At 45.4% G+C, this 27644-nt stretch overlaps 1 protein-coding gene across 6 annotated transcripts in view; it reads left to right on the top strand.

Annotated features, from left to right (window-relative positions):
* The window catches only part of LOC139279794 (AT-rich interactive domain-containing protein 1A-like), a 118826-nt gene that overhangs the window by 79509 nt on the left and 11673 nt on the right, over nucleotides 1-27644 (top strand). For 4 of the 6 annotated variants that reach the window (XM_070899023.1, XM_070899020.1, XM_070899021.1 and 1 more), the window contains 9 exons: nucleotides 1977-2122; nucleotides 4346-4455; nucleotides 6853-7062; nucleotides 9035-9242; nucleotides 15320-15452; nucleotides 15947-16119; nucleotides 16270-16405; nucleotides 26270-26389; nucleotides 27000-27099. In XM_070899023.1, coding sequence (XP_070755124.1) covers nucleotides 1977-2122; nucleotides 4346-4455; nucleotides 6853-7062; nucleotides 9035-9242; nucleotides 15320-15452; nucleotides 15947-16119; nucleotides 16270-16405; nucleotides 26270-26389; nucleotides 27000-27099 — 1336 coding nt within the window. The remainder of the gene's footprint in view (nucleotides 1-1976; nucleotides 2123-4345; nucleotides 4456-6852; nucleotides 7063-9034; nucleotides 9243-15319; nucleotides 15453-15946; nucleotides 16120-16269; nucleotides 16406-26269; nucleotides 26390-26999; nucleotides 27100-27644) is intronic. The other 2 variants (XM_070899022.1, XM_070899019.1) reach the window with 1 other exon arrangement.

The raw sequence follows: 27644 nt of genomic DNA, 5'->3' as shown, positions 1-27644 counted from the left end.
TCATTTGATCAAAGTTAGCAGGAGGGGAGTGGTTACCAGGGGTTGTGGGGGGAGGCGGGTCCCGGAGCGATACAGGGACTGGTGCAGGGATCCTTGAATTGGGGGTAGTTTGTTATGGAATATATGCGTATATAGATGCATTTATCTCCGGGATTAATATCCTGGTGGATTTGTCTGAAGAATGCTGCAGTGGAGTGGAAGGTATTGTGGGTTGCCAACACATGGGCCTGCAGGTTCACTATCTTTAATTGTATGAATTTTAATTAGTCTCTGTTTTTGTGCTGAAGGTAATGAGGAGGATTGGGATTGACAGTTGAACTGGGAATTGATTAGTGCGATTTTGCAGGAGTGAACTGCAGCAAGTAAACAACTGAGCAGGTTAAGCGGTCCAATCACGGCCGTGTGTGGTGTATCAGGCAGTATTGCACGGTGCTAGATTTTCAGCCAGTCGTTGCCATATCTGGTTTCCTGAGGGTGGGTGAAGTGGGAGGGGGAAGACGGTCATTGCACCCGTCAGAATCCGTGACCCTGGGTGGAATGCCACACTCGGCAGCTCACTCAATACCGGGTGTGGAGGGTGCGGGACATCTTCGTCACCACAATATTACTGTTGGTGCATCAAGTATACACTCACATTTGGTCATTTGTTCCAATAGTTAATGTTAACAAAATTATTGGTATAAAATTGATTGTCAGGGCTGCAGTTTGGTGATTCAACAAGTTAAATTGTGTATTACATGGGATTATGCTCTTTTCCTGGGATTTTCGCCAGTGTTTCTGTGAAAACTATGAATCGGTGGCCTTGATTATGTTAAATGAGTCAATGGTTCAATGTGCTGTAGCAATAGTAACCGTCGTCTGAAAAATACATTGAGAATGAGATGCAGGATGGAGGAGGCAAGGGACATTAAACTGGCCAGCAATTCAACAGGTCAAATGTACAGTGATGGGATCGAGGAGTTGAAGATATTAAATATACAAAATGAGGCTCATCAGAGTTTGAATGTCAATTGAAAAATTCGAAACCGGTAGATAGCTTTTTGTTGGGTAAGGGTATTAAGGGTTACTGAACCAAAGTGGATAGATGGAGTTGAGAAACCGATCAACCATGATCTAATTGAATGGTGGAATAGGCTCGAAGAGCTGAATGGCCTACTTGTGTTCCCATTATCTGATCATATTAAACTTTTGTGTTTGGGTGAGGGGTGGTTACTCAATTGCACGATCAGTTCTGAAGACATTTAAATTGTTGGAGGTTAGGCCGGTGTCGGGAGGTGAAGTGCACGCGCTCTGTTGACTGTTGCTCTGTGCACCATGTGATCAGCCAGAGTCTTGGAATGACTCGCGGAGGCTAGTGACCTGAGCACCTGATTTTAAAATGCTCATCCTTGTTTTCAAATTCCTTCATAGCCTCATCTCTCCCTAATTCTGTAATCTCCTCCAGCCCCACAACCCACCAAGATATCTGCACTCCTCTAATTCTGTCTCTTGAGCATCCCTGATTTCAATCGCAACACCATTGGTGGCTGTGCTTTCAGCTGCCAAGGCCTAAGCTGTGGAATTCCCTGCCTAAACAGCTTTGCCTCATCTACTTCTCTTTCCTCCTTTAAGACGCTCCTTAAAACCTATCTCTTTGACGAAGCTGGTGGTCATCTGCCCTAATATCCCCTTATGTAGCGCAGTGTCAGATTTTGTTTTATGATGCTCTTGTGAAGCATCTTGGGATGTTTTACTATGTTAAAGGCGCCATATAAATACAAGTTGTTGGATTATCACCACCCTTCTAAAAGTTGGCCAACTCACAAGGATGTGAATATCCATTAAAAGTGGGAAATCTAAATCCATGCCCATTTGTGCAAAGTGGGTTTATGACCACCGCACTTTCAACCTTTTCTAATGTGCGTGTGATTTGTGCACCAGCTGGAGGTGATGCGTAACTTTTGTTTCTCAAATGTTTTCCCCTTTTTCTAATGCAGGCAACCTGGTTATCCAACCCTGAATCAGGGAGGTATGATGGGTGCTGGCTCCCCTTACAGTCAAGGCATGAATAGTATGGCTGGGATGATGAATCCACAGGGTTCTCCATATTCCATGGCTGGAAACATGGCAAATAGCTCTGCAGGTAAGGGCACAGATACCAGATCCACTGTGCAGTAAGACAGTGACAACATTGTAATGCTCAGTGATGTTCTGTGGTTTCTAGTTTAATTATTTCTTCTTCTTTCTGGTCGTGCCAGATAAATGTTACCACAAAGTACTAATTGCAAACTTACCAAAAGCCAGCAGACGTGACTAGTCATTTGTCAGCCGTGGCTTGTGAGTTCAAATCCCACTCCAAAGACTTGAGGACATAATCCAGGCTGACTCTTCAGTGCGGTACTGAGGGAACGCTGCACTGCTGGGAGTGCTGTCCCTCAGCTGAGATGTTAAATCGAGGCCCCGCCTGTGTGCTCGGGTCAACAAAAAAGATCCCCTGGCACTATTTTGAAGCTGAGCAGAGGCGTTCTCCTCTGTCCTGACTAATATTTATCCCTTAACCAACATCATTAAAACAGATTACCTGGTCATTTATCGCATTTATGTTTGTGGGAAGGTGGCTGCTGCATTTCCTACACCAGAACTGTGACTACAGTTCAAAAGTACTTCATTGGAGGTCCTGAGGTTGTGAGAGGGGCTATATAAATGTAAGTCTGTCTTTCTTAGTTGGAGAGTACATTAAAGGAAATATATTCATTAGCTGCAGATAAGGGGCAAATGTCAGAATAAATTATACTGACATCGTACAGTGCTGCAGACTGCCAGAATTGTGGTTGCCCTACCTCAAAGGATAGAGAGGACTGAGCAGAATGTGTCCAGGGCTTGGGGACTATGTTGTAAAGAAATGCTTAAACGACTAAACTCATTTTTGCTGGAGAAAAGTCCAAAAGGAAGATTTGGTCCAGTTCCTCAAAATAATGCCCAGTATGGTTAAAGTAAGCAGCATAGTTAACTTGGACAATGCGTATAGGGCTGTAGGACACAAGCACATTCTTCGAGCTAGGCGAGAGATTACAGGATAGGTGCACATAGGGCAGGCCTAGCTTTATTTACAGCTTTAGTAGACTGACTCTCAGAAAAGAGAGTTCATTTGGGACCAGTTGTCAACATTTCTTGTTCCTGATTTTTAAATTTTGTCTTCGAATGATTCATGCTGATTTTAAGGGGATATCTGCTATTTGGATTGGACATTCGGGGTATGTGTTGGAGTACTGGTTGACTGCTTGTTAATCAGCAGCACACTCTTGGGGATCGAGGGAAGGCATGACACCAGCACAGGTATTCCTTGGTTGTGGGTTACTTGTCCCACGTTTGATAACACGAGGGCTGTTGGTCAGATCTTCGTTACAAGCCCGTAGTAAGGGCACTGGAATTCCACCGCTCTGCTCTGTCCTGTAACGTGCTCACCTGCGCCAGGTTGAGTTGAGTAAACAGTGCTCGGAAGGGCTCTGGGATGGTTAAGCTTCTTGCACCCCCAGTTGCTGAGGTTTTGAAGTATGCTGTGCTTGTTGTAGCAGTGAACCTATATAAGTTTTGTTTTAAACAAATACATTTTCTGTAAGCTAAATAAAACTAGCCTCAGTCTGTTAAAAATATTGATGCTGTATTTTGTTGGAAAGACTATGGTGTGAAAGAACTTGCACATCTATGGCACCATAATCACATTCTTGGGACAACCCAAAGTGCTCAACAGCCAATGAATTACTTCCGAAGTGACGACACTGTTATGTAGACAAACGTAGCAACCAATAAGTCCCACATACAACAAATCAGGTGACCAGTCAGTTGATCTGGTTTTGGTGATGATTGGGGATAAATATTGGCCAAGACATGAGGTGAGCTTCCCATTCTTTGATTAGTGCATGGGACCTTTTCCATCCACCAGAAATGACATTTGAGGCCTTGGTGTAACATCTCATTCAAAATGGTATTTCCAGCAATGCAGCACTCCCTCACTTAAGTGTCAGCCTCGATTACTTGCTGCGGACCTGGAATGGAACTTGAAAAGACCACCGACTGACTCGAGAGGGTGTTCTACCAACCGAGCCAAGCTGACACTGAAACCCATGGTAAACCTATAGTTACCACAAATGTTCCTGTTTTGTAATTGCTTAATCACGTTGCACAGTTGAAATAAACTGGTGGCGTGGTTTGTGTTTTGTGTCCATGCACCAAGGACTACAAAGAATGTGAAGGAAATCTTCTAAACTTATTTAGCATAAAGGAAAAAAACTGTATAGCTAATCTTTGTAGATTAGGCCAAAGTGATTAACCTAGTATTTAACACCACTCCCTTGCCTTCCTGCAGGTATGACTCCCAGTCCTGAGATGATGGCGCTTGGGGAAGGAAAGTTACCACCGACACAGAAAGCAAACAACAAGGCGGACGGAATGACGAAGGCTGAGCCCAAGTCGAAGGTGAGAACACAAGTGGGGTGGTGCCAGAGATGGCAGTTGGTGCTGACGAGGGGTGACGCTGCACTCCGCTTTCATCATTAAGCTGTGGGGTGGACACAGTTAGTGGGTCACTGTGCCGTTACTTGGGAACCAGCTGAGAAGACTTAATGGTGCTGTGCATCACATAAAGAACAGCTGCTGCCTGACTCTGGCTTTGATCCACTCGCCTGAACCACGATATGAATACCTTGTGGTTTAAATAATTCCTGATAATTTGAGATTGTGGAATGAAGGATTGTCATTGTTGAGGATTGAGCATGTTATACTTCTGGCATCCATTGTCAACATCAGTTGGCACCAGATCAAATACAGCACATGGTAGATGCGAGTAAAACTCCCGTTGCCGTGTCCCAACAATTAGCCTTAAATTGAACCCCAGACATTGTATTAGTGCAGTGTTTGTCCAACATTTTTGAGTGGGGGGTCCTCCAACTAATGTTGACACATTCATGGGAACCCTCAACCTAATTTCCCAAAGACAGTGTCTATGCAATGGAAAGTGGAGTGAGCTAGTGTCCGTATACAGCAGCAGGAATGTGCTAGTAAGTTTTTTTTTTAAAAAGGACGTGACTGCTGCCAACGAATCGGAAGTAGTTGCACATGTGCAGTTCCAATGGTTTTTTATTTGTTCTCGCCAGACTTTCCACGGATTAGTGAGAGAAAGGTGAGGGTGGAAATTTCAGGCATTGTGAGGTCTGTAATGTCGAGAGAGCAGCGCTAGACAAAGAAACTGGGGAGAAAAATAAAAGGGAGAGTGGAGAAGAAACTCAAGAAGAGAGAGAATGGCAGAGGTGTGATTAATTCATTAGAATGAACTGCTAAAACTTCCAGTACAATTTAACGAGGAAATATGACTTGAAGGTGATATTAGGATATTGTCAGATTGAGAGAGTTTTATTGTACACTTGCCGAATGTGCTTACCGCTCCTCCGTCTGTTGTAGTGAACATCATTTTTTCAAATTTGGGACCTGGCCTTTATACGCAGAATGCTTCTGCGTTGCTTCCGGTTCGTTGGCAGCAGTCACTCCATTTTTAAAAAAAAGCACACATCTGATGGCACTGACTGCGATCATAATGATCTCGCGGACCTTTGAAGATTGCCTTGCAGATTCCCTCTGGTCGAGAGACCAAAGTTTGAAAAGCTGTGCATTCATGTGTGGTTTAACACCAATCATCTTTTGTAGCCTCTCCGAATGTATTTGCCTGCGTGTGTTGAACTTTGGGGCCGTGTCCTTTAGGAATTGGGTTGAAACTGTCATAGTTAATTTAACAAAAGATGCTTGCAGAGATCTTCACCTACCACTTCGTGGATAAGTTTCGAAGAAGATCCTTTTCTAACACCGTGCTAACCAGTTCCCTGCCCTTCAGATAATTGTCAAATTCCTGGAGGGGAGTTTACTGCTGGTGAACAGTCCCTCGGCCACATTGGGCAGATGTATAGCTGTGTGTTATGTACTGAGCGTGTAACGGTAAGTGTGCTAATTGGGCCGTAACTTCAAGAACCATCGCTATAAAATAGAGTAGCTGTACAGGCAAATCCTCTGCTGTTTGAGGACTGAGGGATTCGCCCCAAAGGATAAATGAGGGGATTCATAAGAAATGTGACCTGTGGGTTTACGTATTTGATCCCGTCTATAGAATGTACAGATTTATCAGATGTCCAAAGAGAACGTGGTTACTCCAGTACAATTGGAATTTTCCTGAGTGTTAGGGTTCCTCTCTGCACCCCATACGCTATTCATCCATCAAACAAGCTTTCTTGCATTGAATTGTTAAACTCCAGAACATCAATTGGTTTTGATGAGCCCTATTTAAATGTGTTACTGGCTTCGGGCTGGTATATCTTCTTGTATGTACAGTTTTAAAAAAAAAATTACAACCCGAGGACTGTGCTTGCAAAGGGCTTCACTCAAATATCTAACTTTCCATTCTGATTGCAGTACGTGGGTTTATTTTTCAGTGCTCAGTTAGTTTCTCAGCCTGGGTTTGCAATCGAATGATGCGTGGAGTAGGGAAATCCACGAGGTGCCAAAGTAGCTTTTGTTGAATCTGCCTTGCCAGATGTGCACTTGTATGTGTCTGTTGGTGGTTGTCTTTGGTCTTGCAGCTGTTCTGAATGTACAGGGTGGTTTCGCTTCTTGCGATGACTGTTTCAATGCATCAAGGAACCTGAATACTGTAGCAAAACACTGGCTGTATGGGCAACAGATCTCGCTCGGCTTGTTATTTTCACGTGTTTAGATAAGTGGTTAGCCTATATGGGCTGTCTGTGCGAACCTCAAGCTAACTGTTTCCTGGTTGTAGTTGGAGCTTTGTTGAGTATCTAATCATTAACTGATGAATCTGTCTCTCTGCAGAAAAGCAGCTCTTCCACGACCACTAATGAAAAGATCACTAAACTGTACGAGCTGGGCGTGGAGCCGGAGCGCAAGATGTGGATCGATCGGTACTTTGCCTTTATGGAAGAGAAGGGCATGATGATGACAAATCTCCCTGCAGTCGGCAGGAAACCACTGGACCTTTATCGACTCTACATGTCTGTCAAGGATATTGGGGGACTAACGATGGTGGGTGTGAAGCGTGGCTTTTGTCTTCAGCTGGGATTCAGGTTGCTCAACTTCATGGACTTTTTAACCTATTGTTCTGCATTGAAATCCCTGTAAATGCCCTGTCTTGGCTGTTTTATTTTTAATGCTCTCCTCCAACTTGTTTCCATCCCATCATTAGTTTCCCTGCAAACTCTTTCTGCACAGCAGCACTTATTAATAGTTCAGGATGCTTGAGAGTTTTTACTGATGGCTTGTTTGAATAATACCATTGCCTTGAAACTCACTTGTGCACAGTGAGAACACCCTTCCTTAGGGCAGTAAATAGTTTCAACGGTCTGGTGCGTCTCACTGCTATCACATCAGCAATTTCGGCCTTGTTATTATAGATTAAAAACAGGCGTCGGCCTCTTTAGATTCAGTTCTGATGGAAGCTAATTCCTGTGTCCTGAAATGGATTTTTTTTTAAATTCCAAGTTTAAATTCTAAACTCCCACCACCTCATTGACTAAAAATGGTTCCCTTGAACTTTTTGTTGGGTGAATATTTTTTGTGCAGGTGACACATTGCTGTGTGCAGAGGCAGACAAGTCCATAAGCTGGCCTGTGCAGTATTTCTCACCGCAAGAGAAAGGCAGGATTCCATTCATAGCTCTGGGAAGTGGTTATATTTCAGATACTGTTCTTTGCAATTCAAATTGAGAAAAAAATTGAAGCCAGCACTTAAGCATTCAGTGCTGTATAGAGTGGGCGAGTTCAGTGTGCTGGTTGATCTATCCGTACTGACTAGCAGGTGCTAAGCAAGAGCTGTGGTGCCTCCCCTATAATTGGGAAGGAGTGAGAGGGGTGTGTGAAAGACCAAATACCCAGTGCAACCTTGGTGCTACCTAATATCTAGCAGCCAGTCAAATGAGGACTAGGGGGTGGCCTGGCAGAAAGCTGCCCTCATTCTGGGCACAAGTCCAGGCAGTTTGAAGAAAGGTAGGATAGCTTACTTGGGGAAAAACACGTAAATACAACATTTCATACAAGAAATTGCAGCATTCTTTAAATCAAGTGATGTCTGCGAAGAGCGGCTTTGGTGCGCGAAGGGGTTGTACCAATACAGTATGGGTGTTTCTGTAAAACCGCTGGGCTTGTGGTGTCCCTGGACTGTGGGAACAAGTTGTGTTAAGCAGTGCTTCACCTGGGCAAGTCTCAAGATTGATCTGCCACTCAACAGTGATCCTTTCCAGGATATACCTGGACTATGATATTTAGTTATATAAAGAACTTGCATTTATATAGTGCCTTTCTCAACATTGGGACATCGTAAAGCACTTTACAGCTAATTAATTACTTTTGAAGTGTAGTCACTGTTATAATGGAACATTTCATCAAAAAGACAGCACCTCCAACAGTGCAGCGCTCCCTGGGCACTGCACTGGAGTCAGTTTGGGTGTATTGCGTGGATCGCAGTGCTATTTTTACTGTTGGTTAAATATCTTAATGGGTGAATAATTTTCAGCATCTGAGTTGATTGTTGACCAAATGCAGCTCTTTAATGGTTTTGGTTTTAAATATTTTGTCATTTCTGTGACTCTGATGCCGGTTAAGTGCTATAGGTTTAAGTGTTTGGAATGTAGTGTGTAATTGTGAGTCCTTGTTCCAAAGTGTCTTGAAATGCTGGTATAGTCCAGTAAATGCCTCTGGATTTGTTAATTGAAGGTTGCAAGTCCTGATGGGTGTGGAATTGCAGCACTTTGATAATTGTGGTTTGGGATTTCGAAGTCACTTCATCTGGAGCTGATGAGAGATATGTCGTGGAAGCTCTTCACAACTCTGACCGAGTGGCCCAAGCTTCCACGTCGCCAGGCTTCCGACCTGAAATTGTGACCCATTCCCAGATTCCAGCTGATTGTTCAGCAAATACTGCTTACTGGGAGCCGTGCGGCTGATCCGTGGTGTGATCCACCACACACCGTGATACTAAACAACCACTTCTTCTTGTACAGGTGAATAAAAACAAAAAATGGCGCGAGCTGGCCACCAATCTGAACGTCGGCACTTCGAGCAGTGCAGCCAGCTCGCTGAAGAAACAGTATATCCAGTGTCTGTTTGCCTTCGAGTGCAAGATCGAGCGAGGGGAGGATCCTCCACCAGACATCTTTGCTACCACAGATTCCAAAAAGCAACAACCAAAGATACAGCCTCCTTCTCCTGGTGAGTGTGATGGCAGCTTGGGATGCAAGGGCTTTCCTTCAGTGCAGGCCGATTGGTCCTGTATCTGGGGTTTGTATAACTACTGGCAGCTGTATGATATCCACCAGGGGTTCTCAACCTTTTTGCTTCCAATTCCCCCCTTCTCCCATGTCATAAAAAAACGGGGACCCCCTGTAACACAAGTATTTTTTCTGTATAAATATTAGTTATTAATAGCTCTATTGCACCATGTGTGAAGAAGAATTTATTAAGTCCTAAATTTGCATAAGTAAAACACTGGATACTGGAAATCTGAAATGAAAACAGAAAATGCTGGAAATACTCAATGGATCAGGCAACTTCTGTGGAGAGAGAAACAGAATGAAAGTTTCAGATCTGACATTTTATCTAAAATATACATTGTGCCCATTAGCTGCCCAAGGTCTGCTCCACTCCATCAACCATTTGCTTAGCAGAAAATGAACCAGGAGCAGCAAGCACCATTTCACTACATGCTCGTTTGTGCACACTTGATCTGACTAGACTAAAATTCCAGGTCCATGTCTCCCATTTTGGAAACAGAACATTCCTCTTATTTCTATATCAAACCTCAGCACGGCGGTGAAAGCCTTGACTTGGATTAACAGCACCAGTAATGACTGAGGCGGATGGCACATGAGAGAAATGGATAAATAAACAGCGCCCTGAGCGACTTTACCCATTGACCACATCGCAATAATTCCTTTAGTGACAAAGGCAGCCCCCGCTCTTTCCTTCCCCTCACCCCTTTCACAAATAGCCGGTGGTACCTCTCAGGACTTGAGGGCCATGACTAGGCATATCTGTCCATTAGAGAAGTACATGGACATGAATATAAAGCTCCGAGTCTGAGGTACGAGGAAAGTCGTGATAACGCCTTCAGATATTTTATTAACTCATACTGAAGACATTGAAGGAGAGAGCCATTTCAGATCCTGATTATTACAGCCTTGCCACAGGCCCAAAAATCCCCCAATCCCCGCCCCCCCCCCCCCCCCAAAGGCCACATGGCATGTACACTCACTCCATGGAAGGCACTCTTTTCAAACATGTGAGCGGCTTCCAGCTGACACAGAGCAGCTCCGTGTGAGGGGAAAGCAAAGGGTTGAAAGGAAGGCGCGCGTTACCTTGCCCCACGCGATACTGGACGAACTCGTGGATTTTCCCACCATTATTTAATAGTTAAAGCGGCGAGTGGAACGTGGAAGCGAATAGGGCTGGATTTAAAAAGCTTACCGAGATAAATACTGCTGTAAAAGTCAGTGACGTGCAAAAGGACTTGTCTAAGCGTTCAAATGGTGTCCAACAGTATGAACTTAAATTAACTGCACATGCACAATCTTTATAGTTGAGACTATTCCACTCGTCTCAATATATAGGGGAGACTATTGATGTTTATGCCATAAGCAATCGGTAGTCTCCTCCATATATTGTTGGGGACAAACCAACTGGTGGACCCTTGGTTGAGAACCCCTGATGTACCCATTGCTGTAGGCAGAAGTGGGAGACTAAATGGTGTAAGTGATTTCACATAACCCACGAGTGACCGACCTCACATTGTTGCACAAGTCCACCCGTATTCTGTTTGTATCATGTGCTTTTTATTGTAATAAGCTTGTGATTGTGTCATTAGGTGGGGGACACAATGCTGCCAGTGTGCAGGTCACCGTAACACGGATTAATAACATTTACTGGCATTGTGAAGATTTCTCCAGTTGGTTTCCAGACTCTTGATGGATTTCCATGTGTATCAGTTGTAAATGAGCTCGATTTAGTAGAAGGATGCACACAGCTAGTTTGAATTTGCAGATCATTAGGAGTGTGGTGACAGACACCTGGAGGGATGGCCATGGTTTAGAGCACAGATTTTTCTTCCCTTCTGGACCACTTTTGTTATATTGACTTTTACTCTATTGTTTCAACTTTTGTTTTCTTGTAAACTGCCCCAGTTCTGGATCCATGACCATTCTCAGTGCTTCCTCTTGCAGTGCTAGTAGCTGGTGGTATCCGAAGGTGTTTCCCGTCTACCTCTCCTGCTTAAAATATATAATATTTAAATAACATAAGAAATAGGAGCAAGTGTAGGCCATTTGGCTCCTCGAGCCTGCTCCACCATTCAGTAAGATCGTGGCTGTTCTGGTCTTGGCCTCAACCCCACTTTCCTACCTGCTCCCCATAAACCCTTGACACCTATGTTGTTCAAAAATCTGTCTATCTCCACCTTAAATATATTTAGTGACACATCCTCTACAGCTCTTTGAGGTAGAGTGTTCCAAAGATACACGACCCTCTGAGAGAAGAAATTCCTCATCTCCGTTTTAAATGGGCGACCCCTTATTCTGATACTATGCCCCCTCGTTCTAGATTCCCCCACGAGGGGAAATATCCTCTCTGCATCTACCCTGTCAAGCCCCCTCAGAATCTTATGTTTCAATAAGATCACCTCTCATTCTTAAGTCCAACCTGCTCAATCTTTCTTCATATGACAACTCCTTCATCTCGGGAATCAACCGAGTGAACCTTTTCTGAACTACCTCCAATGCAAATATATCCCTCCTTAAATAAGGAGACCAAAGCTCTAGTTACCTGGGTCATGCGGATCGTTACTTTTTCACTGGTTGATGGGAGGAATAAGGACGCAGACTGTTATCGCACCTTTTTCCTGGTAACTTCACTTAATACAAATGATATATTTGAAGTGGTGCAGGTAATTCATGATCCCAAAATGCTGTGCTATACAAGGTAAAGCAGATTCATGGCCGCGCTACCTCGCTGTTAGGTTATGCCGCACCAGAGATTTGCTGGACGTGTTCAGGTGCTTTCCCTCTGAGGCGATCACCTTCAGTGTTAGAAGCTTGGGAATGGATTGCGTGGCTGCCCTTTACATAGGGACAGGAGTAGGCTATTTAGTTCCTGGAGCCTGTTGCGGCAGGTTTAGACTGGGTAACTTGCATTATACAGAATGACCTAGAGACAGTCCGAGAAGAACGATGGCAGTTTGTGAGAAATAATTTATAACAGCCATTAAGAGTGTTGCTTGTTGAAGAATGTTCTGGGATAAAGCCTCAACTTGGACTCTTCCTCAAGTACGATCTGTAAATACAATTTAAACAAACTGACCAACTACTGTGCATCTTTGAGGATAGCAGCAGAAATGTGACTTTGTCATTGCCTGAACCTATCACCATCTCCACTCCTTTGAAAATGGCAAGCTCCAGAGAAGGCTGTTAACCGAGGCAGAGCGAAGAAATCTATTAACCGTCCAGCCTCGGAAAACTTGAGCTTGATTAGGAGGACATTACTTTGTATTCATTTTTAAAACTGCATACGCATGTATATTTTTCAGAGACTCATTAATCAGCCGATTATTGCTCTCGGTCTTGGCCTTTGTTCAAGGGATCTCACATGGCCTGCCCAGGACATGCTCACCTTTCAAGTGAGCAAAGACATAAACTTAAAAAAAAAACCTTTTTGTGCCTGCGTGCTGACAGCAGGTTCCTGTGTTTGTGCCTGCGTGCTGACAGCAGGTTCTTGTGTTTGTGCCTGCGTGCTGACAGCAGGTTCCTGTGTTTGTGCCTGCGTGCTGACAGCAGATTCCTGCGTAGGTTCCTGCGTTTGTGCCTGCGTGCTGACAGCAGGTTCCTGCAATGGTGCCTGCGTGCTGACAGTAGGTTCCTGTGTTTGTGCCTGCCTGCGGACCATCCTGTCACCGATCAAAAGAACAGTGACAGGTTCCTGTGTGCCGTGCGCAGGTTCCTGCGTTTGTGCCTGCATGCTGTGCGCAGGTTCCTGTGTTTGTGCCTGCGTGCAGGTTCCTGCATTTGTGCCTGCGTGCCGTGCGCAGGTTCCTGCGTTTGTGCCTGCGTGCTGACAGCAGGCTCTTGCGTTTGTGCCTGCATGCCGTGCACCGGTTCTTTTGATCGGTGACAGGATGGTCCCGCAGAAACTGGTTTGGATGGATGTGGGAGTCAGCGGCTGAACCTGCTGTCCCCCCCTAACCCTAACTGGTTTTCTTCGTCTGTTGTCACCAACAGGATGGAGCGACAGGCTCTCTGAGTGGGGAAACTCTGGGACTGAGGAATGACTCTGCATTCAAGCTGCCTTCATGTACAGGTCTTCCAGTCTCCCCGGCAGCTGAATTGTTCTGTTCAGGGCCACTTCTCGCTGCCATTTTAAATAAATGTCATCAAGGTCTGGGGCAGTCATTTATTAGTGAGGCTGATATTTGCTTGAAGGCTAACTGCAGATTTTTAAGTTTCACTAGTCATTCTAGTCGGGCGATTGAGTGAGTCTTATGATCTGTCCATGGCCGGCAGAGTCAGTCCTTACATGGGCATTCTGTGTGAGCACTGCACAGAGGATCGCATGGGGAAAGGAAGGAATTCCAGGAATGTCGGCCCTGCCCACTGGCTCAAATGACACTCCAGCTGACTGCTTTGCATGTTGCCATCCCAGATTCCCTGGAGATGCCCAGATTCAGGAAGTTGATGAATGGGGAGAGTGTTATTAATGTGAATGAAACCGAGCCCAGTCGCCCGACTGCAATGTAACCTAATCTCCTTGCTGCAGAGTAAGGGGAGCCCAGCCACATTCTTAAGGCAGTGAGATGTCACTGAGCAGGAGGGGAATCCCCAGACTAAACAGGGTGAAAAGGTGAAACGGGGCTGGGTGTAAATAAGGCTGCCCTTCTATTGACCTTCCTCACTCGCAGTTAATGAATAGCAGCATGAGTCATCAGGACTACTATAGTACCTGAGAGAGCATATAATGATTAACACAGTATTGTACACCAGTAACAAGAGTCACTCAAGTACCTGAACTGCATCATCCATGACATGAGTCGTTCTAACCCCTTGTGTGCAGCAGAACCTGAGACAGTGATGATTAACATGTGTTCTCATTACAGCTTTCAATGGTCAGGCTTAAATGCGTAGGGTCTAACCATAATATTTAAATCCAATATTGTGATGCTAGTTTTCAGCAGAGAACTCCTAAAAATAATTATTTTGATATTGAGTTGATTTTGTTGGACTGGATTTATTTCAAGCCCTGCTGTGGGCTCTCTGATCTGGGTGAAGGGTCAGTCTCGGAGTTGTACCTCTCCACAACAAGACTCCAATCAGACCCAGCTCTTACTGCCCCTCATGCTTGTGCTGAGTGTGTGAATGTCTTCAGTGGAGACACCCATCTCTTCAGCTCATTCTGGATTGACAGAGCAGCTGCTGTTACTGCTCCACTCCTCCCTTCCAACTGAGGTGAATAATACGCGTTCCTCACCAGTGCTGCTGGAGATTGCAGGGCTTAGAACCATGGAGCAGCACTACTCGAGGATGGGGAGGAGTATAGTGAGTGAGAGAATGAAGTGAGAATGATCTCTGTCTTTGGTTTACAGTTGGATTTGATGAAAATGTAGTGTTCTATTCCAGTTCAAACCAAAAGTTAGCAGCTTTGGAAAGTGATATTTTCTTCTCTCCCACTCCCCCAGCCTTCACTTTCTCACTCTCCTCAACCCCCCCGCCCCCGCCACTTCAGCCATCACTTTCTCTCCCCGCCCCCAGCTTCCACTTTCTCGTCTCTCTTCCCTGCCCCCCAGCCATCACTTTTTCTCCCCACCCCCAGCCTCCACTTTCTCTCCCCGCCCCCAGCCTCCACTTTCTCTTCTCTCTTCCCCGCCCCCCTCCCACCCCCCCAGCCTCCACTTTTTCTCCCCAACCCCCAGCCTTCATTTTCTTTCCTCGCCCCCGCCCCCCAACCTTCACTTTCTCTCTCCCCCTCAGCCAGCCATCACTTTCTCTCCCTCCCTCCCTCAGCCTTCACTTTCTCTCCCTCCCTCCTGTTTTTCTTTCCCTTCCTCCCTCCTGTCTGTCTTTCTTTCTCTTCTCACCCCCCTGCCCCCCACCACCTGTCTTTCTTTCTTCCCTCTCTGTCTGTTTCACCCCCCCCTCCCTTTTTACACCATAAATCAGCGTTACATGCTATTATTGACACAAGTTTTCAGGAAATTCTGGGCCATTATGTTCCATTATAATGATAACATAAGCCATGTCTCTCTTTTGCAGCTGGTTCAGGTTCCCTACAGGGTCCTCAGACCCCTCAGTCCACCAGCAGCTCGATGGCAGAAGGAGGAGATTTAAAGCCACCAACGCCCGCCTCAACGCCCCATAGCCATATGCAGCCAATGCCAGGTTCCAGGTAAACCCAGCTGTCATGTAAAAGGTGCACCAGTTCATGGTGAATAATTGTGGCTAATTTCTCAATACATCTAATTTCCTGAGATTGTGTTGACTGTGGGCCGGCTACAGTAATGGAATTGTCTTCACTTCAGTTGTTGCTTCACTCGCTATCCAGGGTTTATTCCCAAAAAAAGGGATGGTGTGGTGGGGGGGTGGGGGAAGGGGCTGGTATCAGATCGAGCAGGGAACTCTGAGGAAGATATGGGGATGATCGGACCATGACCAAAGAAGAAAGGTAAAACTGAGCGGCCTGGTTTTATGCCGGGTGTAATGAGAGATGAGCAGCCGATGGAATGGAACCTGTGAACATCCAGCTGAGGAACTGGTTGCTTTGTGATGCTTCCTCCCCCACATTTCTATTTAATGTTATTTAGCTGTATCAGTTGCTGGTAGGAAGGGATTGCCATTTTGCAAAAGATTTATACCTCTCTAATGTGCTGTATTAAAATTCAGGAGCAACTCTGTGAGTGTCCAGGATCCGTTTGCAGACAGCAGTGACCCAGCTTTTCAGAAGAGGACAGTTGTCACTCAAAGCCCTGCGTACCCACCCGGAATGAACACCACAGATTTAATGGCCCGCATGACATACGAGCCGAACAAGGATCCATTTGGTGGAATGAGAAAAGGTAGAAATAGTTAGTTTTTAAAACTGTCCTGAAATGGAAACTTTCTATGACTTGGTCAATAAATCAAACTTATTAACCAAAAGTTTTCTTGCCATTATTTTGGGGAGGTGTTTGTATTGTAACATGTAGTGAAACGCATCTCTCTTCTAGCAGCTCCTGGGACTGACCCTTTCATGTCTCCTGGACCTACTCCCAATACTGGAATGGGAGATCCTTACAGTCGCCCACCTGCAACAGGTATGGGGCAGCGGCAGCAGTATGCATACGGATCTGGATTTGAGAGGAGGTAGGTCTGAACAGAATTCGAAAGTCGGAATGAGCTAAACCTAAAATATTCTGCTTGTATCAACATTTCTATAAACTTAGCCCATGGGTTAGATGTTGTCTTGCCCTGTTCAGTATTGAAAGATAATCAGGGTTATACTTGATGCCTTTAATCTATAAAGCTGAAGTAAATGGTTTGGCCCATTGACAGTTTGTGCTGGGATCAGATCTCTATTCAGAGTTAGTTACAAGTAACTGAAGGTAAATGGATAAACCAACATTTAAATGAGCACAAATGATTAGGTGTTTCTCATTTATTCCTCTTCGATCAGTCAGTTGCTCAATTATTCCAGCTCCTGACGGACCGCGTTTTGGAGTTGAGGGTGGATTCACTCTGGAGCATCCACGATGCTGAGAATGACGTGAGTAGCACGTGTAGAGAGTTGGTCGTACCGCAGGGAAAAGGTCCACAGCCAGATAGGGAATGGAAGACCAGCAGGAAGAGCAGTGCAAGGAAGGTAGTTCAGGGGTCCCCTGTGGTCATCCCCCTGCAAAACAGATACACTGCTTTGGGTACTGTTGGGGGGGATGACTCATCAGGGGAGGGCAGCAGCAGCCAAGTTCATGGCACCGTGGCTGGCTCTGTTGCACAGGAGGGCAGGAAAAAGAGTGGGAGAGCGATAGTGATAGAGGATTCAATTGTAAGGGGAATAGATAGGCGTTTCTGCGGCCGCAACCGAGACTCCAGGATGGTATGTTGCCTCCCTGGTGCAAGGGTCAAGGATGTCTCAGAGCGGGTGCAGGACATTCTAAAAAGGAAGGGAGAACAGCCAGTTGTCGTGGTGCACATTGGTACCAACGACATAGGTAAAAAAAAAGGGATGAGGTCCTACGAAACGAATTTAAGGAGCTAGGAGCTAAATTAAAAAGTAGGACCTCAAAAGTAGTAATCTCGCGATTGCTACCAGTGCCACGTGCTAGTCAGAGTAGGAATCGCAGGATAGCGCAGATGAATACGTGGCTTGAGCAGTGGTGCAGCAGGGAGGGATTCAAATTCCTGGGGCATTGGAACAGGTTCTGGGGGAGGTGGGACCAGTACAAACCGGACGGTCTGCACCTGGGCAGGACCGGAACCAATGTCCTAGGGGGAGTGTTTGCTAGTGCTGTTGGAGAGGAGTTAAACTAATATGGCAGGGGGATGGGAACCAATGCAGGGAGACAGAGGGAAACAAAAAGGAGACAAAAGCAAAAGACAGAAAGGAGATGAGGAAAAGTGGAGGGCAGAGAAACCCAAGGCAAAGAACAAAAAGGGCCACTGTACAGCAAAATTCTAAAAGGACAAAGGGTGTTTTAAAAAAAAAACAAGCCTGAAGGCTTTGTGTCTTAATGCAAGGAGTATCTGTAATAAGATGGATGAATTAACTGTGCAAATAGATGTTAACAAATATGATGTGATTGGGATTACAGAGACGTGGCTCCAGGATGATCAGGGCTGGGAACTCAACATCCAGGGGTATTCAACATTCAGGAAGGATAGAATAAAAGGAAAAGGAGGTGGGGTAGCATTGCTGGTTAAGGAGGAGATTAATGCAATAGTTAGGAAGGACATTAGCTTGGATGATGTGGAATCTATATGGGTAGAGCTGCAGAACACCAAAGGGCAAAAAGCGTTGGTGGGAGTTGTGTACAGACCTCCAAACAGTAGTAGTGACGTTGGGGAGGGCATCAAACAGGAAATTAGGGGTGCATGCAATAAAAGGTGCAGCAGTTATAATGGGTGACTTTAATATGCACATAGATTGGGCTAACCAAACTGGAAGCAATACGGTGGAGGAGGATTTCCTGGAGTGCATAAGGGATGGTTTTCTAGACCAACATGTCGAGGAACCAACTAGGGGGGGAGGCCATCTTTAGACTGGGTGTTGTGTAATGAGAGAGGATTAATTAGCAATCTCGTTGTGCGAGGCCCCTTGGGGAAGAGTGACCATAATATGGTGGAATTCTGCATTAGGATGGAGAATGAAACAGTTAATTCAGAGACCATGGTCCAGAACTTAAAGAAGGGTAACTTTGAAGGTATGAGGCATGAATTGGCTAGGATAGATTGGCGAATGATACTGAAGGGGTTGACTGTGGATGGGCAATGGCAGACATTTAGAGACCGCATGGATGAACTACAACAATTGTACATTCCTGTCTGTCGTAAAAATAAAAAAGGGAAGGTGGCTCAACCGTGGCTATCAAGGGAAATCAGGGATAGTATTAAAGCCAAGGAAGTGGCATACAAATTGGCCAGAAATAGCAGCGAACCCGGGGACTGGGAGAAATTTAGAACTCAGCAGAGGAGGACAAAGGGTTTGATTAGGGCAGGGAAAATGGAGCACGAGAAGAAACTTGCAGGGAACATTAAGACGGATTGCAAAAGTTTCTATAGATATGTAAAGAGAAAAAGGTTAGTAAAGACAAACGTAGGTCCCCTGCAGTCAGAATCAGGGGAAGTCATAACAGGGAACAAAAAAATGGCGGACCAATTGAACAAGTACTTTGATTCGGTATTCACTAAGGAGGGCACAAACAACCTTCCGGATATAAAAGGGGTCAGAGGGTCTAGTAAGGAGGAGGAACTGAGGAAAATCCTTATTCATCGGGAAATTGTGTTGGGGAAATTGATGGGATTGAAGGCCGATAAATCCCCAGGGCCTGATGGATTGCATCCCAGAGTACTTAAGGAGGCCTTGGAAATAGCGGATGCATTGACAGTCATTTTCCAACATTCCATTGACTCTGGATCAGTTCCTATCGAGTGGAGGGTAGCCAATGTAACCCCACTTTTTAAAAAAAGGAGGGAGAGAGAAAACAGGGAATTATAGACCGGTCAGCCTGACATCGGTAGTGGGTAAAATGATGGAATCAATTATTGAGGATGTCATAGCAGCGCATTTGGAAAGAGGTGACATGATAGGTCCAAGTCAGCATGGATTTGTGAAAGGGAAATTATGCTTGACAAATCTTCTGGAATTTTTTGAAGATGTTTCCAGTAGAGTGGACAAGGGAGAACCAGTTGATGTGGTATATTTGGACTTTCAGAAGGCTTTCGACAAGGTCCCACACAAGAGATTAATGTGCAAAGTTAAAGCACATGGGATTGGGGGTAGTGTGCTGATATGGATTGAGAACTGGTTGTCAGACAGGAAGCAAAGAGTAGGAGTAAATGGGGATTTTTCAGAATGGCAGGCAGTGACTAGTGGGGTACCGCAAGGTTCTGTGCTGGGGCCCCAGCTGTTTACACTGTACATTAATGATTTAGACGAGGGGATTAAATGTATCTCCAAATTTGGGGATGACACTAAGTTGGGTGGCAGTGTGAGCTGCGAGGAGGATGCTGTGAGGCTGCAGAGTGACTTGGATAGGTTAGGTGAGTGGGCAAATGCATGGCAGATGAAGTATAATGTGGATAAAATGTGAGGTTATCCACTTTGGTGGTAAAAACAGAGAGACAGACTATTATCTGAATGGTGACAGATTAGGTAAAGGGGAGGTGCAACGAGACCTGGGTGTCATGGTACATCAGTCATTGAAGGTTGGCATGCAGGTACAGCAGGCGGTTAAGAAAGCAAATGGCATGTTGGCCTTCATAGCGAGGGGATTTGAGTACAGGGGCAGGGAGATGTTACTACAGTTGTACAGGGCTTTGGTGAGGCCACACCTGGAGTATTGTGTACAGTTTTGGTCTCCTAACCTGAGGAAGGACATTCTTGCTGTTGAGGGAAGGTTCTTGCAGCGAAGGTTCACCAGACTGATTCCCGGGATGGCGGGACTGACCTATCAAGAAAGACTGGATCAACTGGGCTTGTATTCACTGGAGTTCAGAAGAATGAGAGGGGACCACATAGAAACGTTTAAAATTCTGACGGGTTTAGACAGGTTAGATGCAGGAAGAATGTTCCCAATGTTGAGGAAGTCCAGAACCAGGGGTCACAGTCTAAGGATAAGGGGTAAGCCATTTAGGACCGAGATGAGGAGAAACTTCTTCACCCAGAGTGTGGTGAACCTGTGAAATTCTCTACCCCAGAAAGTTGTTGAGGCCAATTCACTCAATATATTCAAAAAGGAGTTAGATGAAGTCCTTACTACTAGGGGGATCAAGGGGTATGGCGTGAAAGCAGGAATGGGGTACTGAAGTTACATGTTCAGCCATGAACTCATTGAATGGCGGTGCAGGCTAGCAGGGCTGAATGGCCTGCTCCTGCACCTATTTTCTATGTTTCTATTCCCTGACATAGCTGTGGCCTAACTAGTGGTTTATACAGTTCTAGCATAACCTCACTGCTCTTGTATTCTGTGCCTCGGCTAACAAAGGAAAGTATCCCGTAATGCTTCTTAACCACCTGTTCTGTTACCTTCAGGTTTCTGAGCACATGCACTCCAAGGTCCCTCTGTTCCTCTGTATTTCTCAGTGTCCTACCATTTATCCTACTTCAAAAGCATTACCTCACACTTCTCTGGATTGAATTCCATTTGCCACTTTTCTGTCCACCTGACCAGTCCATTGGTATCTTCCTGCAGTCTGCAGCTATCTTTCTCACCATCAATCACATGGACTATTTTTGTATCATCTGCAAACTTCTTAATCATTGAAGTCTAAATCATAAAAACATACCACAAAAGCAAGGTACTAAGTATTGAGCCCTGTGTAACCCCACTGGAAACAGCCTTCCAGTCAAAAAAAAACACCCGTCCACCATTACCCTTTGCTTCCTGCCACTGAGCCCATTTTGGATCCAACTTGCCACTTTCCCTTGGATCCCATTGGCTTTTACTTTTGACCAACCTGCCATGTAGGACCTTGTGAAAGGCTGTGCTAAAATACATATATACTACATCAAACGCGCTATCCTCATTGACCCTTTCAGAGGGGACAGCAGAAGCAGTTGCGCAAAAAAGTTAATGCCGGGGCACTTGGAGACCCAGCTAAGAGAACCCTATATACAGCCAGTGCCTCACAGCCAACCTGGTGTTCCTTGATGACCCTGAGATGCTGAATCCCCATAGCGCTTGGTCTGCCCTCCAGGCCTCTATAACCAGTGCCTGTGAAGAGACACTTGGTCACTCAACCAGAAAACATTAGGACTGGTTTGATGAAAATGATCAGGAGCTCGAAGAACTAATAGATCGCAAGCGCAAAGCATTTCTGAGCCTCAAGCAACAACCCAACTTGGGAGCTGCAAAACAACATTACTGACGGCTCAAGGCTCAGATCCAACAAAAAACCCGGGACCTAAAGAACAGGTGGCGGATGGAGAAAGTACAGGAGATACAACAACTGGCCGACAGCCACAATATGCGAGGATTCTTCGCTGCCGTCAAGGCCACCTACGGTCCAAACTCCCAAGGCCCCACCCCACTCCTGGCCAAAAATGGGGAAACGCTCATCAAGGACACCGAGACTGTCAGGACCCGATGGAAGGAGCACTTTGAAAATCTCCTCGATCGAGATCATGCCTTTGACTTGAGTGTTCTCGACTCCATCCCGCAGCATGCGACCCACCACCAACTCAGTGAAACTCCAACATTGCACGAGGTAGGCAAAGCCATAAAACAGCTGAAGAATAACAAGGCTACGAGTGCGGATGGAATCCCTGCTGAGGCGCTAAAATATGGCGGCGAGGCGCTGTTGGCGCAGATACATGACCTCGTCTCTCTCGTCTGGAGGGAGGAGAACGTGCCGGGAGATCTGAGAGATGCGGTGATTATGACCATTTTTAAAAAAGGGGACAAGTCCGACTGCGGCAACTACAGGGGAATCTCCCTGCTATCAGCCACTGGGAAAGTTGTCGCTCGAGTTCTCCTCAATCGTCTTCTCCCTGTGGCCGAGGAGCTCCTCCCGGAATCACAATGCGGATTTCATCCCGTACGGGGCACAACAGACATGATCTTTGCAGCGTGACAGTTGCAGGGAAAATGCAGGGAGCAGCGCCAGCCCTATACATGGCCTTTTTCGATCTTGCAAAGGCCTTCACACTGTCAACCGTGAGGGTCTATGGAGCAGCGTCCTCCGTTTCGGATGCCCCCAAAAGTTTATCAACATCCTTCGCCTGCTTCACGATGACATGCAGGCCGTGACCCTTACCAAAGGATCCATTACAAACCCAATCCACGTCCGAACCGGGGTCAAACAGGGCTGCGTTATCGCTTCAACCCTCTTCTCAATCTTCCTCGCCGCCATGCTACTCCTCACAATCAACAAGCTCCCCGCTGGAGTGGAACTAAACTGCAGAACCAGTGGGAAGCTGTTTAACCTACGCCGCCTCCAGAGAACTCGCTTTGGGAGTGGAAGCAAGTCTTCCTCGATTCCGAGGGACTGCCTATGATTTTACCACCTCAAAAAATTCAATCAAGTTAGTCAGACACGACCATCCCGTAACAAATCCATGCTGACTCCTTGATTACTCTATGACTTTCTAAATGATTTTATACTGTCCCTCAGAATTTTTTCCAATACGTTTCCCATCACTGAGGTTAGGCTGACTGGCCTGTAATTACTCAGTCTATCCCTTTCTCCCTTTTTAAACAATGGCACAGTGTTAGCAGTTCTCCAGTCTTTTGCGAGCAACAAGAAAGCAATTGGTTACTGGTTTTGTGGCTGTAGGGTCGGAGCCAATTTATTTGGTTAGTTCAGCTCTACTTTGCTGGCAGTGCAGAGCTGCTGGGTCAAGACTTGTTCAGCATGGGATTTAGTGGCGAGGGGGGAAAGGTAACGGTGTCGGTTAAACATTCAGTCTGCTGTTTAGAGGGGACCCAGACAAAGGACTTGCAATGGAACATGTAGCCTGCACATCCCATAGTAATCCTGTTGTCTGATTCCCCTCTAAATCAGTTCAATTGTAGCTTTTACCCAGTTGATTTGACAGGATGGCACTGAAAGCAGTCAAAGATTTAGGAAAAGTTGGTAAAAGGGATAAATATTGATCTTGTACATCAATAAATCTCCCAAATTCAGGTCGAACAATCCACTCGAGCTTTGATTATTTTGTTTATATTACTTGGTATTATATTGTAAAGGCTGTTATGTGTATCACAATGATAATAAAAGGTATGACTAAGTAAGAACATAAGAAGCAGGAGTAAGCTATTTGGCCCCTCGAGCCTGCTCCGCCATTCAATAAGATCGTGGCTGATCTCAACATGGTCTCAGCTCCACTTCCCTGCCCGCTCCCCATAACCCTTTACTCCCTTATCGCTCAAAAATCTGTCGACGCCTTAAATATATTCAATGACCCAGCCTCCACAGTTGTCTGGGCAGAGAATTCCACAGATTTACAACCCTCTGAGAGAAGAAATTCCTCCTCATCTCAGTTTTAAATGGGCGGCCCTTCTAAAACTATGCTCCCTAGTTCTAGATTCCCCCATGAGTGGAAATATCCACTCTGCATCTACCTTGTCGAACCTCCTCATTATCTTGTACGTCTCCATAAGATCACCTCACATTCTTCTGAACTCCAATCAGTACAGGCCCAACCTGCTCAACCTTTCTTAAGCCAACCCCTTCATCTCCGGAATCAACCGAGTGAACCTTCAATGCAAGTATATCCCTCCTTAAATAAGGAGACCAAAGCAGTGCTCTAGGTGTGGCCTCACCAAATACCGTGTACAGTTGTAGCAGGACTTCTCTGCTTTTATACTCTATCCCCCTTGCATTAAAGGCCAACATTCCATTTACCTTCCTGATTACTTCTTGTACCTGCATACTAACTTTTTTGTGTTTCATGCACAAGGACCCCCAGATCCCTTTGTACTGCAGCAATTTGTAGTTTTTCTCAAATAATTTGCTTTTTTATTTTTTCCACCAAAAGTGGATAACCTCGCGCTTTCCCACATTATACTCCATCTGCCAAATTTTTGCCCATTCACTTAGCCTGTCTATATCCCTTTTCAATTTTTTTGTGTCCTCACAACTTGCTTTCCCACTCATCTTTGCATCATCAGCAAACTTGGCTACATTACACTCGGTCCCTTCATCCAAGTCATTAATATAGATTGTAAATAGTTGAGACCCAGCACCGATCCCTGCAGCACCCCACTAGTTATTGTTTGCCAACCGGAAAGTAACCCATTTATCCTGACCCTCTGTTTTCTGTTAGTTAGCCAATCCTCTATCCATGCTAATATATTACCCCCAACCCCATGAACTTTCATCTTGTGCAGTTACCTTTTATGTGGCACCTTATCGAATGCCTTCTGGGAATTTAAGTACACCACATCCACTGGTTCCCCCATATCCACCCTGCTCGTTATATCCTCAAAGAACTCCAGCAAATTTGACAAACGTGATTTCCCCTTCATAAAACCATGCTGCCTCTGCTTGACTAAATTATGCTTTTCCAAATGTCCTGCTACTGCTTCCTTAATAATGTAGTCCAGCGTTTTCCTGATGACAGATGTTAGGCTAACTGGTCTATAGTTTCCTGCTTTCTGTCTGCCTCCTTTTTTAAATAGGGGTGTCTTCCAATCTGCTGGGATCTCCCCAGAGTCCAGGGAATTTTGGTAGATTACAACCAATCCACTATCTCTGCAGCCACTTCTTTTAAGACCCTAGGATGCAAGCCATCAGGTCCAGGGGACTTGTCCTGCTTTAGTCCCATTATTTTACCGTGTACTACTTCTTTAATGACAGTGATTGTTTTAAGTTCGTCCCTCCAATAGCCCCTTGATGATCCATTATTGGAATGTTTTTGGTGTCTTCTACAGTATCTATATATTACTCGGGGATTGTAAGGACTGTACCACATGGGGTTATATTGTACAGTGTGTGTGTATCACATGGTATTGTAAATGGGGGTGCATCACACAGTATATTGTAAGCGGTGTATCACATGGGGCTATATTGTAAAGCGGGGTGTGTATCACGGAGTTATATTTTACGCTGTGTGTGTAGTGTTATATTATAAGAGGGGTGTGTATCACATGGTATATAGTAAGGGCGGTATATCACATGGGGCTATATTGCAAGAGGGCGTGTATCACGGTTGTATCGTAAGAGGGGTGCATCACATGGTATTATATTGTAAGGGGGGATGTAGTACACATGGTTATAGTGCAAGCGTGGTATATCACATGGGGCTATATTGCAAGAGAGGTACATTACACGGTTATATTGTATGGTATTACACAGAAATATTGCTTTGGTGTGTTGTGGCACAGCAGTTGCACAATAAGGGAGGTGAGCTGAACAGGTTTCAGACAGTTACTGTCAGAAATAGCCATGAGTCATGTGCCCCGACTTCGAATCAGCGTACACATGGGGTTCTCCAACTGTCTGCGCAGCACCCACCTGAGCTGCAAGTAAAATCTCATCCATTACTCTAAGAACAAAACTGAGCTGCAGAACCCAGCTGCGTGATTATTCACCCGTTGGTACCTGAGCAATGCCTCAGTTTGTAGATCTGAGAGATGCGGCAGTTGATGTGATGGGAGTACAGGAAGCTGACCACAAAATGTACTTGGGGCTCAAGAGACGCAAAGCCTAATGTCACTGGTTTTATTCAGTAGCTCATACGTAAGGCCAATGTAAAACAAACAAAAGGGAACAGGACGGACATTTCACCACCATACAAGATGATGGGAGAGTGTCCTTGGAGGCGCCACCTACAGGTGCCTTTATTCCTGTACTTGGTTGCACTGTGCCTCCTGTTGCTATTGGGATCCAGTAAGATGAAGCTCGGCCTTGAGTTGACTCCAATAGCAGTCATTAGGACTGCTGGATATTCTGCCAGAGGTGTGGGCTTCAACTCCTTTAATGTGGTCAGGTGGCAGTTGAGGTTCCCAGCACTTTGTTTTCCACGTTTCATTCATCTTGCTCTTTCCTTCTGCACCTCCATTTCTTCAGGTCTGAACATGGGATGGGCCCTGAGGGGACTTTGGGACCAGCGACAGCGCAACCTAATGTGGTGCCAGTGAATGCAGATTCTGGGATGTACTCTCCGAATCGCTATCCGGGACAGCAGAGGTAAGTGTGGATCAGAATGCCTCACTTCACCCATCTTGGAAAGCTGGAAGTTTTGTGTCTTAACTTCAGAATATTTTTTTTACAATAAATTTCTGCAGAATGTATTCCAGTTTGTCGATAATTTGTGTAACGTGAGGGAGAGCCAGTAATTGGAGCAGAGCTGATGTGTTGCTGCATCTTTAGTTCTGTGACTGATTATTTAACAGCCTCAGTTAATATTTTTGCTGAACAAATGTGAACCATTGATATTGGGGACTGATTCAAATCAAATTGGCACTGGTTTACATGGAGGGTGGGGGGGCACAACCCAAGCACAGACTCGTGTGCAAGCATAGAAATGTCAGCTTGGGGGTTAAAGGTTCGGAAACTGCTTTGATTGGAGATCTTTTCCTTCCTCGCAGTTCCCTCCCAGCAGAGCAATTACTCTAAAGGTGGGTCCACCAGCAGCTCCGTGACAACGTGCTCCCACCAGCGGTTGCATTCCAACCAGCAGCTCCGTGACAACTGTTACTGACAGTTCAAATGGAAAGTTGTTGTATGAAGCTGTTGTCACAATAGGATCTAAATGCCTGCAACAACTAAATTTGATCTCCTCATCCCATAATACTAGGCACGATCCTTATGGAAGCCAGTACCCTGGACAGGGAGTTCCGGCTGGGCAGACGTATTCTAACCAGCAACCTGGAATGTTTCCACAGCAGCAACAGCAGGTAAGTGTCTTGGGGTGTTGGGCAGATAACATACGTGTGTCGCCCTGGCCATCCCCAACCAAGCGGCTCCTGTTTTAAAACATTAATGTTTGTTGAAACATTTGAATCCTATTTTGTGCAATAGTTGGTTTTCTTGTTTGTGGATTTCAGTGCTCGTGCTTAAAAGATCGAGAACCAGAAGTAGATTACAGGTTTTAGTGAACAAGAGAGAAAATCCTATAACTGTCCCTGACTGTGTTGTAGTATCAACAAAGCCAGGCTGGACCAGTCTAACCAGACCTGCATTCAGCAAAACTAGTAATTTGTTAATGCTGGATTTCTGTGCTGGAACTGAGGGGTGTCTGAGTTGGGTATATTTTTTTACCTGTTTTGTGTCTATTCTGGAGTTTGCTACAATCACAAAGGGACATAGACAGACTAAATGAGTGGGCAGAACTATGGCAGATGGAGTTCAATGTGGGGAAAGTGTGAGGTCATCCACTTTGGATCTGAGAAAGGCAAATGGGAATATTTTATTAATGGCGAGAGACTTGGAGCTGTGAAGG

This window comes from Pristiophorus japonicus, chromosome 14 (genome assembly GCF_044704955.1).
Source record: "Pristiophorus japonicus isolate sPriJap1 chromosome 14, sPriJap1.hap1, whole genome shotgun sequence".
Lineage (NCBI taxonomy): Eukaryota > Metazoa > Chordata > Chondrichthyes > Pristiophoridae > Pristiophorus > Pristiophorus japonicus.
The sequence above is the reverse complement of the archived record's forward strand: the minus strand, read 5'-3'. Positions and strand labels throughout refer to the sequence as shown.